The sequence below is a fragment of the Typopeltis vanoorti genome, chromosome 1 (genome assembly GCF_054136105.1).
Source record: "Typopeltis vanoorti isolate ZY-2024b chromosome 1, IOZ_Tvanoo_1.0, whole genome shotgun sequence".
In the NCBI taxonomy this organism is placed as follows: Eukaryota; Metazoa; Arthropoda; class Arachnida; order Uropygi; family Thelyphonidae; genus Typopeltis; species Typopeltis vanoorti.
In genome coordinates, this window is record NC_143549.1 from 77,502,138 (window position 1) to 77,519,347 (window position 17,210).

The 17,210-nt window shown below is 33.5% G+C and overlaps 1 protein-coding gene across 4 annotated transcripts in view; it reads left to right on the top strand.

Annotated features, from left to right (window-relative positions):
• Positions 1-17,210, top strand: part of LOC150110112 (putative E3 ubiquitin-protein ligase makorin-1) — a 287,948-nt gene that overhangs the window by 152,172 nt on the left and 118,566 nt on the right. For all 4 annotated transcript variants that reach the window (XM_090391472.1, XM_090391481.1, XM_090391489.1 and 1 more), the window contains one exon: positions 5,723-5,854. In XM_090391472.1, coding sequence (XP_090247598.1) covers positions 5,723-5,854 — 132 coding nt within the window. The remainder of the gene's footprint in view (positions 1-5,722; positions 5,855-17,210) is intronic.

The following is a 17,210-nucleotide window of genomic DNA, read 5'->3' on the forward strand; positions in this document are numbered from 1 at the left end:
ACATTTTCACCATATAAAAACACTTTATACGTATGCTAGTTTATGGATCACAACCCAAAGAAATGCAACTTTCCAGCAGATCACAAAAATACTCCAACAAAAAACAGTTAAAGACATAAAAAAACAAAAAACTCCAACCAAAAAACATATAAATAAAACAACAAATCCAATCAAAAAACAAAAATGAAAGATTAACACTCCTTGTGGGAAAAAAAAAAAAATTTTACATCCACTTCCCCAATCATTTGTGGTCTAAACAGCAGTTTAAATGATGTGCACCACCACCACCTGCAGTCATCTAAACCAGCATTACCATTCTTATCAGAATCCCAACTGGCACCCTGAACAACCGTTGTCCACCTCAATCTCAAACCTTGAATCTCTCCCAAACTACACATTGCACAGTTCTTTCTGCCACAAAAGTTACACTCGTGCATTCATTAGCATTGGTATACCATGTCAGAGATTGCAGAACCTTGAATCTCTCATTTGAGCTGCTTGGGCTCAAAATTTCCCCTACCAAGCCAACCTTTCCGTATTCATATGCTGTCTCTATCTCACTCCAAACTTCATTAACACTCTGAAGAATTGAATTATCAGCAGGATGATAATTCAACTATCATCTTCTAAAGACTACTGACCTCTTCAACTTTCTTTCTCTAAAGCTCAACTCTATAATAATAATAATACCCGAGTAGTGAGGTCATCCTTTTTGAGGACTTCAACGTCCACAACTCACTCTGGCTTCCCTTCCCCAGTTTCACTGATCAAGCAGGTAGGGATTCCAAGGTGTTTGCCATTAGAAATGAACTATCACCAATTGTCAGTCTCCCTACCAGAATATCTGACAATTCCCTCCAATTTAATAATACACTTTACCTCTATCTAACAAGCTCCCCCTTCCAAGTATACTATGGATGTCAGTTCTCTTGGCAACCCATATCACAACCTCATACAAGTTTTTTTTGCCAGGGAACAACCTTCACCCACTAGTTCTCAAGTCTCATGTCTTTTGGCACTACAAGGATGCCAAATAGGACAACCTCCATGACGTCTATTCCTGCTTGCCATTGTCTGAACACTGCTTCAGTTCTTCTGATCCAAACACCTGCTCAGACCGAATAACAGAAATCATCCTCACAGGAATGAAAGTCTGCATCCCTTATTCCACTCCAAAATCACAGCCACCATGCAAGCCTTGGTTCACAAGTGGCTCAAGACCAGAACTCTACCTATACTGCAACTCACTACAGCTGTCAAAGAATCATCACCAAATTTAAATCAGACTTTGAAAAGACCAACTGCTGCAAACTCACCTCCTTCCCAAATGGCAGCACTCCTTCTCGTCCCATCCCAAGATCATCGGGTGCAATTTTTGCCCATCCACGTTTCCACCACTCTCATGTCCAGATGGTACTATAGCTACCTCACCTAAAGACATGGCTGACTTAGTGGCATCACTCTTTTCTTCCAGTTTCTGCATTGATGACTAGGCAAAGTTCCCTCCACTCCACCAAGACCTGCCCTCATCGTATCACCCATAGTCTTCTGCCAGAAAGAAATCCAAAGAATCTGTAATAGCACAAACAGGACATCTGGTACTGAGGGTGTCTCGCCTATTGTGTTAAAATCCTCTCAAGATTGCTTGATTCTATTTAGAAGAGGGCAATCTGGCTAATTAATGATCCTCTCTCTCTCTCACATATCCACTTCAATACTTCAGTCTCTCTTTCATAGACATTCGGTTTCTGCCTGGTTCTCCCTTCTACAAATACTTCATAGACAGTGCTCTGCTAAATTGCCACTTTTTTCCCCCTCACTTTCCTCCAAAATCATTAGAACTAGAATCACTGATAATCAACATCCCTTTTACAGTTCATCTTGAAACTCACTGAACCAACTTCACTACTTTCCTTTCATTCTATCTACTTGTGTTCATTGGAACAGCCTTCACCTGTTCAAGCAAAATGTAAACAGATTCCTCCTTTCTTCTTATCCTCTTGCCCACACATGACCAGTTTGCTGTAGATCTTGTGATCTTTTGTGTGTGTGTGGATCAGATATTAAAAAATGTCCCAAAAAAGAAAGTTCAGTTGTGTTAGTTTTTTTTTTTTTTTCCCTTCTTAAAAACATTTCCAAATATTGCATAATTAGTAGATAATAATCCTCTTGGTTAGTAAGTGAGTGAGTGAGTGAGTCATCTTAGTTAGTCAGTGAGTAATCTAAGGCTAAAAGCTTAGCCTTAGATTACTAAGGGGGACCGTTTAGGAACAATATTAGTTTCTTGCCTTCTTCCTCATTTGCTTTTGTTAGTGTCTGCGTGCACATACCATATTTGTATGTTCCTGAAGATAGCAACGTGAAGTTGCCGAAATATTGAAGGTATTCATTAAAGTTTCCTTTAATTAATATCTGTTTTATGCATTGTAAATTCCTTAAGTCAATTACCAGTTAGAATAATCAAAGAAAACATGTTGAATGATTTGCAATTCTAATTTATTGCATAAAAAATAATTATTATCAAATATGAATTAGCATCATCTAAGCCTACTTATTTAATAGATTATATAACCATGTAAACACGGTATAATTTATATTACAGAAATGTAATATAAATTATAAGAAAATTGTTATTTGAAAACATTCACAAAATTAGAATAATTTTCAACATGGTTCAAAATATTAGAATAAATGCACAAAAATTACAGTCAAAGGAAAACAACATAATTTTTTTTTTAATCAAAACATGCTCATTGGTCTGCACACTAGAAACAAATTCATTTTTGCCTCTTGGAACAACTTCTTGAAGACGTTTCTTCATAATCCCCCACAAATTCTCAATAGCATTTAAATCTGAGAGTTTGCGCCGAGGAATTACATCAATTTGCCTTTCTTTGAGCCATCTAGTAGTGGTCTTGGAAGTGTGATAAGCTGAATCTTGCTGAAAAAGGAAATTACCATCACATGAATCATCCAATGTCAGTAACATAAAGTGCTCAAGAATTTCTTGGTATACACTTTGGAATTGGGTCTTTCGTACACAATACACAGCCTACCTGGATCCTCATAGTCATACAAGCCCATACCATGACAATGGTTGCAAATTTCATCAATTGTTGCATGCATTCTCTATCAGATGCTTCTTTCTTAAGACATCAAACACGTATCCCTTGATGATCATGAGATGCAAAAAAAGTACCTTTTTCCAGTCCTCTTGACCCTGCCACAGTCTTTGCTTGCACAATCACACTCTAGCTTCCTTTTGCTTGGAAGTCATAAGCAGCTTCGTCTTAGGCACATTTCATTTAAAACCCAATTAGTGAAGTCGTCTCAACATCGTGGATTTAGACACATTCACACCTAGTTCTTTCCATCTCCTGTTAAAATACCTTACACTTCAGAAGCGGTTTTCTTCACGATATTATGCAATCTCTTCTCATCTCTTGATGTAGTTACTACATTTAGACTACTATTGCAGCGATTATTTTGAAAATCCCTGTTATTAGAATACTGTCTGAATACTCTATTCATGCTTGCTTGAGAACATTTCAATTTTTAGCTATAAACTGTTCAGTTTGACATTCTTTGTAGAGACACCATATGAAATTTCCTAGCTTCCAATATGTGACTCATTTGACCCATGTTTAGCAAATGATTAACTGAAATCCACGTGCAAACAATTCCTCACATACAAGTCAGTCCCGCATCTACTGAAATACATGCCATTTCTATACGCTTCTCAAAACCAATTGGAAAAATCTGGAATATTCAATATTTTGAACCATGTTAAAAATTATAATTTTGTTAATGTTTTCAAATAACAGTTTTCTCATAATTTATATTATATTTTTATGTGTTTACATGGTTATGTAATCTACAAAAGTACATAGATTTAGATTATGCTAATTTATATTTGGTAATAATTATTTTCTATGCAAAAATGTGCTACATAAGTATTAAACCTCTTTGTGTGTGTGTGTGTGTGTGTGTGTGTGTGTGTGTGTGTGTGTGTGTGTGTGTGTGTGTGTGTGTGTGTGTGTGTGTGTGTGTGTTTTGGGGGGATTACCCATCTATTCATCCTGCTGATAATTCAAATAATTTATTTTCAAAACTGTTCACAAGACAGTTGTTATAAAAATAAATCTGGGAGCACGGTCATACATTTTAGTGTAGAAAATGTTTAGTATTCTCTTTTTCATCTATTTTTCAAACATGCAATGATTTCTTCTTTGTATTACAAGAAAATGCCAAATAATAAGAGTACGAATAAGAAATGTGTGTAGTATTCTCTTTTTAATTGAGTGATAATTTCAAAACAAAATATTATTATATAATGTTATTACTACTATAACAAGCCAAAAGGCTATTTTACTGGTGACATAAGTTTAAGGGAGATGGTAAATCCCGTATTATTCTACAGCCGGGTACGAAACTCGGATTGAAATCTATCGAATTCTTAGAGGTTCATGCCGAAAAAACTATCAACGAGCCCAGGTGTGAATAATCACTTGGGTAGTACAACACCAGGGCAACTCAGAGCAAGCTCCGTCACTGTCCTTAATATTATTAATGTCCTTAATTATTATATAATGTTGATATAATAATTAAGGACTTATTTGAATATTGGAAATAATTATAAGATTGACATTAACTGTAGCAGGGTTGCGACCTTTATGAAATCTTGATTTAGAAGAGTGAGCTGTGTTATCTGGAATTTCCTCTATTACAAAATTCACTTTAGAAGATATATTACTGAAAAATTGTGAACTTGTTTTTGTGCTAATTTCCAAAACTTGTGTTAAAAAAGTATTTTTAAATAAGCTGAAAAAAAGATGCCATCAGGAAGCAACATTTATTGAAATAAATATGGTTTGAATATTACCTTTTTTTTTATTGCACTCTTTTCCGATATATGGAATTATATGTGCATGTCATATTGTTATGCTTACAAATTTAGATTCACTGTTGTTGTGTATGAACAATTCTTTCTTCTTTTTTTGAACAAGAAATTATGTTAAATTGCATTACATTCTTATTTTGAAACTCATTTTTAAAATATCACAAATTTATATTCATTTATATGATGGATGACTTGCACTGCTTATTTGTGTTCTTTCAATAGATTTTATGCATCATATCCAGGTTTTGCTGGATGTGTATGTACTAGTATGGAGGTTGATATTTATTTTGAGACATAACATCTTGTGGTTCAGTGATTTACACTCAAATACATACTTGTCACTAATAGATAGTATCAGATTTCATTTATTTTAACAGATAAAATAATAATAATAATAAAGTATATCTCAGAAAATCACAATCTAGTAGATTTGACTGCTTATTTTGAATGCATTTCAAAAGAAAAATCGCTAAGTGGTGTTTTACAGCAAGCAAACACCCACTGTGCAAGTTATTTAATGTTGTATATTAGTGTCATAAATTAATTAGCTTTGCCGGCAAAGATTGGTCGATTGGTAGAGCCTCTGCTACTAATGGCTCAGTTAAGTAAGTTTGAGCGCGGTTAGTAGTTGGAAGGGGACCAATCATTTGATGCTGTTGGCACACTCTCCCTAGATGAGTCTCTGGACTCCCTGGAGGTGTCAAATAATAATAATAATAATAATTTCTGCTATAGAAGTAAAGATATACTGAATCATAGATCTTCGTAAGCAGCAATATATAAATATACTGATAGTTGTTTTCCATATTTACAAATCTGTAGGTCGAATGACAGTTCTTAGGAAACAAGGTCATCATTCATCGGACAGTGGATCTGGTGAAGATTCACAGACTCCACCAAATACTGGGCCTGGATCACCTGACTGGGTTAATGCTCCAGAATTTATACCTCGAAGTATGTGATTAGGGAAGTTTTCTAAATATTTTTCTTGAAAAAAAAATCATAAAAAATTATAAAACACTAGAATCTACTTAGTTATGTTATAAATTCTCTGGTCCAGTATTGTAAAATGGAAGAATGCAAATCTTTATACTATAAATATATATTTCTGTGCTTTGAAATCTCTGAATTCTGTTTTAGACATAAAAATTAAAAACAGTTGTTTTTAATTTTTATGGAAGTAAAAATTGAAAATTCAACCTTTCAAGAAATTTTCCAATCACACTTTGCATCCCATTTTAAATGAGGAACCTATAATCTTCATTTTATATCTTGTATATTATATATCTACCACCATGTTCTGACATAAAAATATGTATAAAATTATATGGGGAGAGCACAAGCAAAAGAAGGTAAAGTATTACATTATACCCAGTAATGATGTCATCGGATCGATGTTCTGCAATAGAAGAGGATACTACAAATTTGTGAAATATATGATCTGATCTAGTTCCAAACAGGATATTATTTTAATCAGATAAAATGAATAGAAATAACTTATTTAAAATGCTTTAATTTATTAAATATGTAACAGTTAACAAATATTGGAATAAATTTGATTTGATAAAAACACTGAAAATATAATGTGATTTCTCTTTCCCACAGTGTTTAAGAAATATGTAGGAAAGAGAGTTGCATTTGTAATATATTTTATTTGACCAGTTTGATTTTAACATGCATATGTTAACTGTTTGCTTGATCATTGTTTGCTCTGACAGTGCTAGTATGATGACAGAGAAATGTTAGTTATTAAATCATTAAAAAATATAACCATGCTTTTTAAAATAAGGTTAAGTAACATATGAGGAACAAGATTGACTAATACCCATTTTCTCTCTCTCTCTCGCACACACCACACAAAGGGGTGGGAAGCGAAATGGACTGCAAAAACTATAGAACAGTTGTCATATGGGAAGACGAGCAAGCAGGATTTAGAAGAGACAGGAGTACTGTACACCAGTTAATGTTGAGATGAATTGTGAAGAAAACTCTACATAAAAATAAAAATGTTTATACATGTTTTGTTGACTGTCAGAAAGCATTCAATAGTATAGATCAGAAAATGCCAGGCTGCACCCAAATCTTACGGAGTAGACAGGAACCTGATATGTCTATTTGCAGGACATTAATGACAATACAGAGGCTGCTATGAGAAAATGCAAAGAAATAGGGAAAAGGTCCCAGACAACATGAGACAAGGAGCCCATTATCCTCAATCATCTTTATCATGCTTTTGGAAAGAAATAATAGTTGTCATAAAGGTTAATATAAAGGAAATTTCAATTCAAGATACAAAAATTAAATAATTTATGATTTGCAGATGACATAGTCATTATTGAAGAATGTGAAGAGGAACTAGAAAGTACAGTGCTAAACTTAAATGAAGGTTTTAATGAACATTATTAAAAACAAAATCAATGATATTTGGAGAGGAGAGGATGAAAAGGCAAATAAAGGTCAATGGGGAAGAGCTGGAAGAGGGTAGGAACATCACATACCTAGAGAGCAACATGATACATGATTAGACTTAAAAAAGAAAAGATCTCAGATAAGAAAAGCGAAAGTAAACCTACAAACAATGGATAAGATGTTAAAAAGTAAATCGGTGAGCCTTCCCATAAAGCTCAGACTACTAGAAACAGGCATACTCACACATGCTGTCTATGGTTGTAAGACATGGGTAATGATCAACTCTGTGAAACGAATATTGGTTTTGGAAAAAACATGGTATAGAAAGTTACTTAAGTATAAAGAGCTAATAAGCTTCATTTCGGCAATGAAAACATTACTTAAATTAATTTTAGTGATGGTATAGAAAGATTCTACAAATTGGATGGGTACAAAAGATAACAAATGAAAAAACTATAGCAAAGATAATCTAATGCAGAAAATAATTTAAAGGAAACTAAAGAAATCTGCAGAATGGATAACAGTCAAAATCTAAACCTTGATGCTTGGTGCAGTGAATGGTATAAACAGAAGAGGATTGCCAAGATGAGTGTGGGTCGATGATATGAAAGAGTTTTCAGGATTTGCATCATCTGGAAATTGAAAGAGAGAAATGGTGAAACAGCATTGGACCCATTGGCACTGATGATGATGATGAATATATGAGCCTCAAGTATGGAATAAGATAAAAATGAATGCCACAGCAAAAAAGAAAAATGTATGGAAGTTATTTCAAAAAAATCAAGAAATTTTCGAGATGTCACCTGTAGACTCAAATGTACAAATATCATTTTGGGGAAATGTAAAAAAGTTTGTAAACAAAAGCCAAACCTTAAGGGACTGGATGAAAAAATCAAGCAAATGTCAACTTGGCAAAGAAAGCATATAATAAAGTTATCTTCTTCTTCTCTGGTGCATCAATTCAAAGATTGGTTAGTTATAGCAGCATGTCATAACATCCTGTCTTGTAGCCTCCTTTTTATCTCTTCATAACTCTTAATGGCATTTAGCATCATTTATTTATATATGAAATTCTTGGTCTGTCCCATGGCCTCTTTCCTTCTACAGTCCCCTCCATTATTTCTGTAATCAGTTCCCCCCTCCCCCATGCCTCAGATGATGTCCAATTAGGCTTTTTCTTCTCTTATTGATGTGGTTCACTAATGAACCACATCAATAAGAGAAGAAAAACCCAGCTCTTCATGATCTATATTTAGCACTTCTTCATTACTTTTTCTTTCTTCCAACTAATTTTCATCATCTTTCTCCAGCACTAAAGTTGAAATTCCTCCAACTTTTTGATGTCTCATTTTGTTAGCATCCAGTGTATGTTTGCTCCATATGTATGTTTTCACTGGCCTTTTTTTTTTTTTTTTTTTTTTTTTTGAGCTGGATACTAAGTCCTTTACTAGTGAAAATGTTTCTTCTATTGAAGAATGCTTTTTTGGCCAAGATTATTCATGCTTTAATATCTGATTGGTTTCCATGATAAGACTTCCAAGATATTTAAAGGAGGATACCTGTTGTATTGTGAATAGCAATAGGATCCCCAAATTAGCATATAAATATAAACCTACAGGAGACCACGGAAGTCCAAGATTAAGGTGCAAAAATCAACTTTATCTGCAGAACAGGACATAGAAAGCCTATACCTGAATTTCTCAGACAACGACAACAGCCTGTTGTATTGGGGTTATTGTTTATTTTCATTGGATTTGCTTTACTTGTAATTAATAGTTTTGTTTTCTTATAATTAATTTTTAGGCTGTACTGTGTGAAAATTTCCTCCATCTTTGTCAGGGTGGATTTCAGTTTATCTTCTTTATCTACCTTTATTGTTTTTAGGAGATGAAACATTTGGTTGCAGTCAATACTATCGAAGGCTTTCTCCAGGTCAAGAAAGACTATCAGAGTATTTTGATTCTTCTCAAATCGATAACTTTCGATAACTGTTCTTAGAACTAGGATTGCTTCTCTTATTCCTGTTGTTTCCTGAATTCAAACTGGTAATTGCCAATATATTCCTTCATCTTCTTTGTTAGTCTTTTTTGTATAATTTTAATAGTATTTTCAAAGCATGTGATATTAAGCTTATTGTTCAATGATTTTCACATTCAACAATATATAATCTTTTTTCACGCTTGTTTGCATTATTTACTTTAGGAATGAGTATAATAGAGCATTGTGTAAAGTCTTTGGAAATGATCACCATTTCATATATATCCTTTATGATCTTGAAAAGGTATGACTTAGTTATGTTTCCTGAATATTTTATTAATTCTGAGGGGATGTTATCAATTCCTGGTGCCTTGTTAGCCTGACAATTCATTTACTGCACATTCAAATTCATTTTTTAATATAGTTGGACCAATTTCTTCCACATCATCTTTTTTTATCTTCTATAACCTTGGCATGTACATCTTTTCTACTATATAGATCTTCTAAGTACTCCTTCCATCTCCGAAATTTCTTCCTTATCTATAAGTATGTTCCCCTGTTTATTTTTGATAAGTGTGCTTCTTGGCTTGTTTTGGTGGCTTATTCCTTTTATAATTTTAATTTTATAAGCCTTATCAATTCTTCCAGTCTTTGTTAAATCTTCTATTTCTTTACATTTCTATATATATCGTTGTTCTTTTGCTTCCTTACTTTCTGTTTATCATATTTTTATTATGCTTATATTCGTCTTTGCTTACTTCATTTAGTGAGGTTTTATGTTTCCTTCTTTCATCTGTTAGGTCTAGAATGTCTTGGGTAATCCAAGCCTTTTTATTTGCTTGTTCCTTAATTCTATGCAGTCATTGGCAGCCTTGATGATTGTATCCTTCAAGTGAGTTCATTTTTTCTCTCTGTTTTTCTTTTTGCTCTCTCCAGTTTTAATGCTTTCATCAGTTTGCTGTTTATAGTTTCTATGGTTTTCCTCTGTTTTCAGGTTATTTATGTTCCATTTGGACCTTTTCCTTGGTTGCGACAGCTTTTTAAATTTCAGAGTGCATTTCAATAAAACCAAATTGTGGTCACTGTCAACATCAGCTCCCAGGTAACTTTTACTGATTTTACTTGATTTTTAAATGTATTTCTTGTCATAATATAATCTATTTGATAACTTCCTATATCCCTGGCATTTTCCAAGTACACCTTCTTTTTGGTACCTCATATCAGGTATTAGTAATGATCAGATTGAATTGGTGGTAGATCTCCAAAACTCTATCTTCTCTTTCATTTCAGCATCCAAGTCCATACTTTCCCACCTCTCTATCATCTTTACTTTCACCAGTGATCACATTCCAATCACCCATGACAATAAGATTGTCTTCCTTTTTAGTGAGTTTGATTAAGCTCCACATCTGCATATACTCTTTCAACTTCATCATCGCTGTGGTTTTTAGTAGGCATGTAAGCTTGCATTATTATAATATTTGTTGGTTTTGCTTCTAGTTTTGCCATTATCAATCTGCTACTACATTTTATTGAGTTGATTACTCTTCTTCTTCCCCATTCCTTATTGAGTAAAGGATAAAAAAAAATGAGTATCCATGTGTTAAGACTTAAGTGCTGGGAGGACATCATGTTGGAGGTTTAATGGAGTATTGACAGCACTAGAAAGGATTAAAAACCAATTGTAATGTTTCCAATATTTCATCTCAATAACTGAGACATTTCAGGGAGTACAAATAACACTTGTAACACACACACACACACACAAAGACAACACAATACTTTTTTTTTTAGCTTAGGATGTAAACTAGGACCTCTTCCATTTTTCATTATTTTGTTTTGCTTCAATTTATAATTTCTGCAGGCTTCTTGTAATTATTGGAGATTTGATTTGTGATATGTTATAATTACTACATTAACTTAATTTAAACAAATACGCAGATGCATGAAACTTCCCAAAATTTGGGAAACAATAATCATCAGATGTCCCAGTTTACATCCTAGGCCACAAAAAAAAAAAAAATAAATAAATAAATAAACCTCCTATAGAGGGCACACCACTTAAATAGGACTTTAGAGTCACCCACATGTTTCATTAACCTTTTCTATGTGTACAAATATTTTAATGCTAACCATGTACAGGCGTGTAATTACACCCCATGCATTTTCAGTGCAAAATGTAAAGAAAAAACTTTGACATAAAGCTTCCAGCATATATTAGAATACCAATCATAGTATAGATTTCATCAGCATCATACCAAATATGAGGTTGTTTGTATTGCTGTAGATTTCTGGATGCATCATAATGATCTCTGGCTTTTCCATGTTTCACACATGATCACGTTTATAATTGTTTCAGGAATTATATGTTTGAAACAGTCCATTATGGAGCGTAGATTTTGAGTTAGTATTGCTCTGGCAATTCCTTCTCTTTCTCAAAATACCTGAAAGTCAGGAACTTTTTGTACATCAGGAGAAACATTGGTCCATCTTCTGTTCATTTTTGAGTTTCTATTTGGATACACAACAACATTTTTTTGGGATATTCTCAGCAGAAGAACCAGCAGCTGAAGCGTCCACAGTAGTTATAGATTCCTCATTTGCTTCTTCTCTTAGTTCTTCATCTAATTGTGATATATATATTCTTCAGTAACATCGTCAAAAACTGAGAAATTGCCATCAAAAATAAGGTTTTCTAATTCCACATCAATCATCATCTCATCGCTTGGCATATCTGACAACACTTCCTCTAAAAGATCTCTCAACTCAGAACTGGTACGATGTCTTTTTCTTCCTGTCATAATTATATAAAATATCCACAGAAGAAAAAAAAATATTCTATAAAATCTACAACAAAAAAATAATCATATCACAAAACAAACTGTAGCAATAAGTAGTAGTAAAATAAGCAGTAATGAAGAAACACAGCAGATAATACTTTGTAATTCACATGACAATATCAAATATGAAAACCATAAACACTTACCACTAATTCAATAAAAAACATATCTTACTTCTTTGAAATGCAAGCAAAGACTGAACTAGAACTGCATTCAAATCATTTTAGAGATAATGAAATTACGCTACAATGTATTTAAACTGAACAAAAAATGACTAAAAACGAAGAAAATTATACTTGCTCATACAAGAATCATATATAGTTCCAAAGCGAATATGTAGCAAAGCAAAAAATTATTTCAGGCAACAGGAATTTAAATACAAAACAAACTATGGAAAAATGCTATCGCAACTGCTTACAAAAACTGGTTTTTGTATGGAGAATATCGGGGTGTATATGCATCCTGAGCACTTAACCCTGTACACGGTTAAGCGCTCAGGTGCCTTTGAAGCCTTACCACTGGTACATTCAAATTCACCAATTTCAATGAATTTTTGTTTCAAATTGTGTGTGAAACATATCACAAATAGTATTCCTAAGAAAACTTGGGAAATTTTCCATTCGGCAACTTTTTATTTACATTTTTATTAGCCTGGGGTGTGTTTCCACCTCTGTACACAGAGAAAAGGTTAAATATTGTGTTGTCTTTGTGTGTGTGTTATTTGCACTCCCTGAAGATGTCTCATTGACTGAGACAAAATACTGGAAGCATTAAAATTAGTTTTTAATGCTTTCTTAATGCTGTCAGTACTCATTAAACTTCCAACATGATAAAAAATGAGAACTTGCTTGTGGACACAGAAGTTAAACAGTCCATGAAAAGAATAATAAATAAATAAATAAATTATATAATTAAATCAGTATGCGCTTTTGTCTTGAAGACAGGTTGAATCCCTCAAGGATAAGAGAGCTGTTGGTAAGAGCCTTCCACCATTCTCTGTCCAGCTCAAGCTCTTTCACATGCCAGCAGCTTTGAAAGCCCAATGCAGTTCTAAGGACTTCATGCCATGTTGATTTTGGTCTTCCCCCTGAGTCTTGGGCCCTCTATAGTGCCCTCAAATACCAGGCAAGGAAGTCTGTCCAATTCTATTTGCAGTGTGGCCACCAATGGAGTTGATGCTTTTTTAACTGTGTTAAAAAATTATTGAGTTAGGGATATTCGAATCTGGCAGCATTTGTGCATTAGTTTTAGAGTTGTGGGAATTTTATTGTTTTTCCAAATTTTATTAAGTTTATTCATCATTGGCCATACTATGGAGAGTCTGTTTCATTGTTGCCGTGGCATTTAAATTTGAAGTAAGGTATGCTCCTAGGTAATTAAAACCATTAACTTGTTCTATGATTTCATGATTTTATCAGTATATCTTCTGGGTGTCTTCCACTTTTCATTATCTTTGTTTTGCTTGAATTTATAATCATAATTTCTGCAGGTTTCCTGAAATTTTTCAAGCTAGTATTGGAGGTTTGATTTGTTATCTGTTATAATTACTGCATCAGTAGCGGACTCAGAATCAGAATTTAATCTTGGAGGGGGCCTGAGCACTCAAGATTTAATCTTGGGGGGGTTGAGTAGACGATTTACGAATACACACTACGTATTGCATACGACCTATGACTGAGGATCTACAGTGATTGCCAATACATAACAAGTAGTATTGAAATAGAGACACAACATAAATTTAAAAAAAAAAAAAGAATTTTAATTAAGCAAAGATTTTTGGAAAATTTTCTAGTGTTTATTTCCTTTTTCTTTTTTTGGGGGGGGGGGGGGGCTTATCCCCCTCCCTGGGTGCGCCACTGATCTGCATATATGATAGGTATAGTTGGTCTTTCATTGACTTCTTTTGTTGAGGGCAATGTGTCTTTAATGAACTCTTAGATTAAAATGTTAAAAAAGGCATGGGAAAGAGGGCATCCTTGCATAAATCCTTGTTTAATTTAAAATTTTTTATTTGTGATATTTTTATATCGAACCATTAACACTTCCATTCTGATAGTAATTAAACAATGTTTTAAAGTCTGTTTTTCGGTCTTAATATTTGAATAAGTTTTCCTCTATTGATGGAATCTGCTTGTTTAAAATCCACAAAACAGTAATAAAGATGTCTCCCCTTCTTTTCCATTCAACTTTGTTCAGACTATGAAGAGTCAAGACATACTCAATTGTTGACTTCGTTTTCTAAAGCCATCTTTTTCTTTTTTTTATTTTATTTCTTTTTTTGTTATTTAGATGGTTCTGTATTATTTGTACAAAGATTTTGTAAGAGTGGAAAACAAGAGTAATTGGTCTATAATTGTTACATTTTGAACATCACCTCTTTTATATATAGACGATTTTTCCTATTATCCAACCATTTGGGATAGTCCCAATGAAAAAAATAGTATTGAAAAGTTTGGTTATTTGTTTAATTAGATCAGTCCCACCATTATTATAGAGTATTTTATCAATTCTAGGTGCTTTTGATGATTTCATTCAAATAAGCAAAAAGATTACTTCTTCCTCTAGGATTATGGGTGCTGTATCTTTCTCACAAGGTTGGTAAAGATGACTGAATGCTTTTTAGTTTTAAAGATTTTTTTTAGAGAGATTCTTTAGAGAAGTAATTGTACCAGATGTGCTCCATTTTTCTAATATTTCCAGTTACCTTGTCTTGAGATTCTTTCATGGTGAGCAGGGAAGGAATGTAGTCTTTGGTGATCTCTTGAACTGTAGTGTAGAGAAATTTTGAGTTCGGTACATTTGTCTGTTTTATCGTTCAGCCAATCTATTTTTGCATTTCACATATTCTGTCTAGCTGGTTTTTGTAGGTTTCTGTAGTATATTCTGTTTTGGTCATTATATAATTTATTCAGATGCTAAGCTAGTTTTTTCTGCTCCCATAATCTCATTATCTCGGGAGTTATCCAGTGATTATATTTGGTTTTATTGTTTGTTTTGTTTTGTTTTTTCTAAAAATCTATGAGCTGAGTATAATATATTTCAGAAAGTTCATTTCATTTTCAACATTAACTTCTTCCTTGTTTTGTGTTAAAACAAGAAGCTAATGTGGAAAATGAACGGAGCTTTCTGAAAAATATAAATTAAAGATGCCAAGATATTATATTCTTGGTTTCATCCTTCATCGCAGCATAAGCAAAGAAAGTTTGCATGTGAAGTCACATCAGTTGTCTTGGTATCCCATAATGCGACACATATATCCTTACAAACTTGTATAATTATTAAAAGAACACGTAAGACCACAGTAATAACTTTTTAATTAATAAGGTATATAGATATTTCATACTAAAACTAATAGTATATCTTCAATGTCACATAAACAGTTGTAGGAATGGAATACAAGTAACGACCATTCGGGTGGATCACCTATTAAAATACAATTGTTGCCACATCTAGGAAATGATAGAAATTAATATTTAAGATAATTGGTTTTTTATTGATTACATAAAATAAGTCTCCCAGATCTTCGAGAGAGACAATCATTTCGGTTTAAATTCGGTCGGTGTAAAATAGCTTCACAACTTTCTTTAAAATATTTGAACTGCATCTGTGGAGGAGAATAGCTTTATCATCATCAAATTCCTACCATGTACCCTCAAGGGGTGTACAGGATATGATAGTACTACATGAAAAATATTACATCATTATTAACTTCCTATCTACAATTTTCCTCCAAATCAGTCTGTTACTTGTCAAGACTCCAACATTATCAGATCTTATATTTCTGTCGTCTAAGGCACTTTGTACCGTATCAATCCACCTATATCTTGGTCTTCGTCTGGATCGTTTCGCTGCCAATCTGGCAGTGAACACTTGTTTTGCTAATCTTTCTTCGCCCATTCTGTTTAAGTGACCATACCACCTGAGATTAGCTCTGCTAACACATTCCTGGATGCTGACAATGTCAAGTTCTTTACTAATATCCTTGCTTTTAATATGATATTGCCATTGATGCCATCTGTTCACACCTATAATCATTCTCAGGACTCTCATATCTGCAGTCTCTAGTCTTTGGTCAAGTGTTTTACTTCTGACCCAGTTCTCAGATCCATAAGTTAAAACTGGTTTGAACACTCCTTTGAACAGCTATTCTAATTTCTCTCTAATTCCATATGAATTTATTCAATTGACTTCCCACCATACCAGCTTTGCTGATTCTGTTGTCTATTTCTATATTTAACTCACGATCTTCACTAAAAATCGTGCTTGAGTAGCTGAAATGTTTTACTTGTTCTACAGGTTCTCCATTCACAACGCAGTTGACATTTTCAGCAATTCTACCTATTTTCATTGTCTTTGTCTTTTTATTGCTGACCTTCATGCCATATCTATTACAACAGCTATTCAATTTAGTCAGGGAATCTTGCAGACTTGTAGCGGATTTATTTAGAAGTACAACATCATCCGCCATCATCATCATCATGCCATCAATGGCAATATCATATTAAAAATGAGGATATTAGGAAAGAACTTGACATTGTCAGCATCCAGGAATGCGTTAGCAGAGCTAATCTCAGATGGTATGGTCACTTAAATAGAATGGGAGAGGAAAGATTAGCAAAACAAGTGTTCTCTGCCAGGTTGGCAGGAAAACGACCCAAAAGAAGAATAAGATATAGGTGGATTGATACGGTACAAAGTGCCTTAGACGATAGAAATATAAGATCTGACAATGTTGGAGTCTTGACAAGTAACAGACTGATTTGGAGGAAAATTGTAGATAGGAAGTTAGTAATGATGTAATTTTTTCATGTAGTACTGTCATATCCTGTACACCCCTTGAGGGTACATGGCAGGAATTTGATGATGATGATGATGACATCATCCGCATAAAGCAAAGAGCTGACATTAACATCTCCAATTTTGATATCATGTTTATTACCACTTTCCTTCATAATGCGATCCATATAGATAATGAATAACAGAGGGGATAACGTACATCCTTGTTTCACACCAGATTTACTGTACACCATCTTCCTGTACTTCCTTCAAATCTAACTGCTGACTTACAACTCAAATCAAGACTA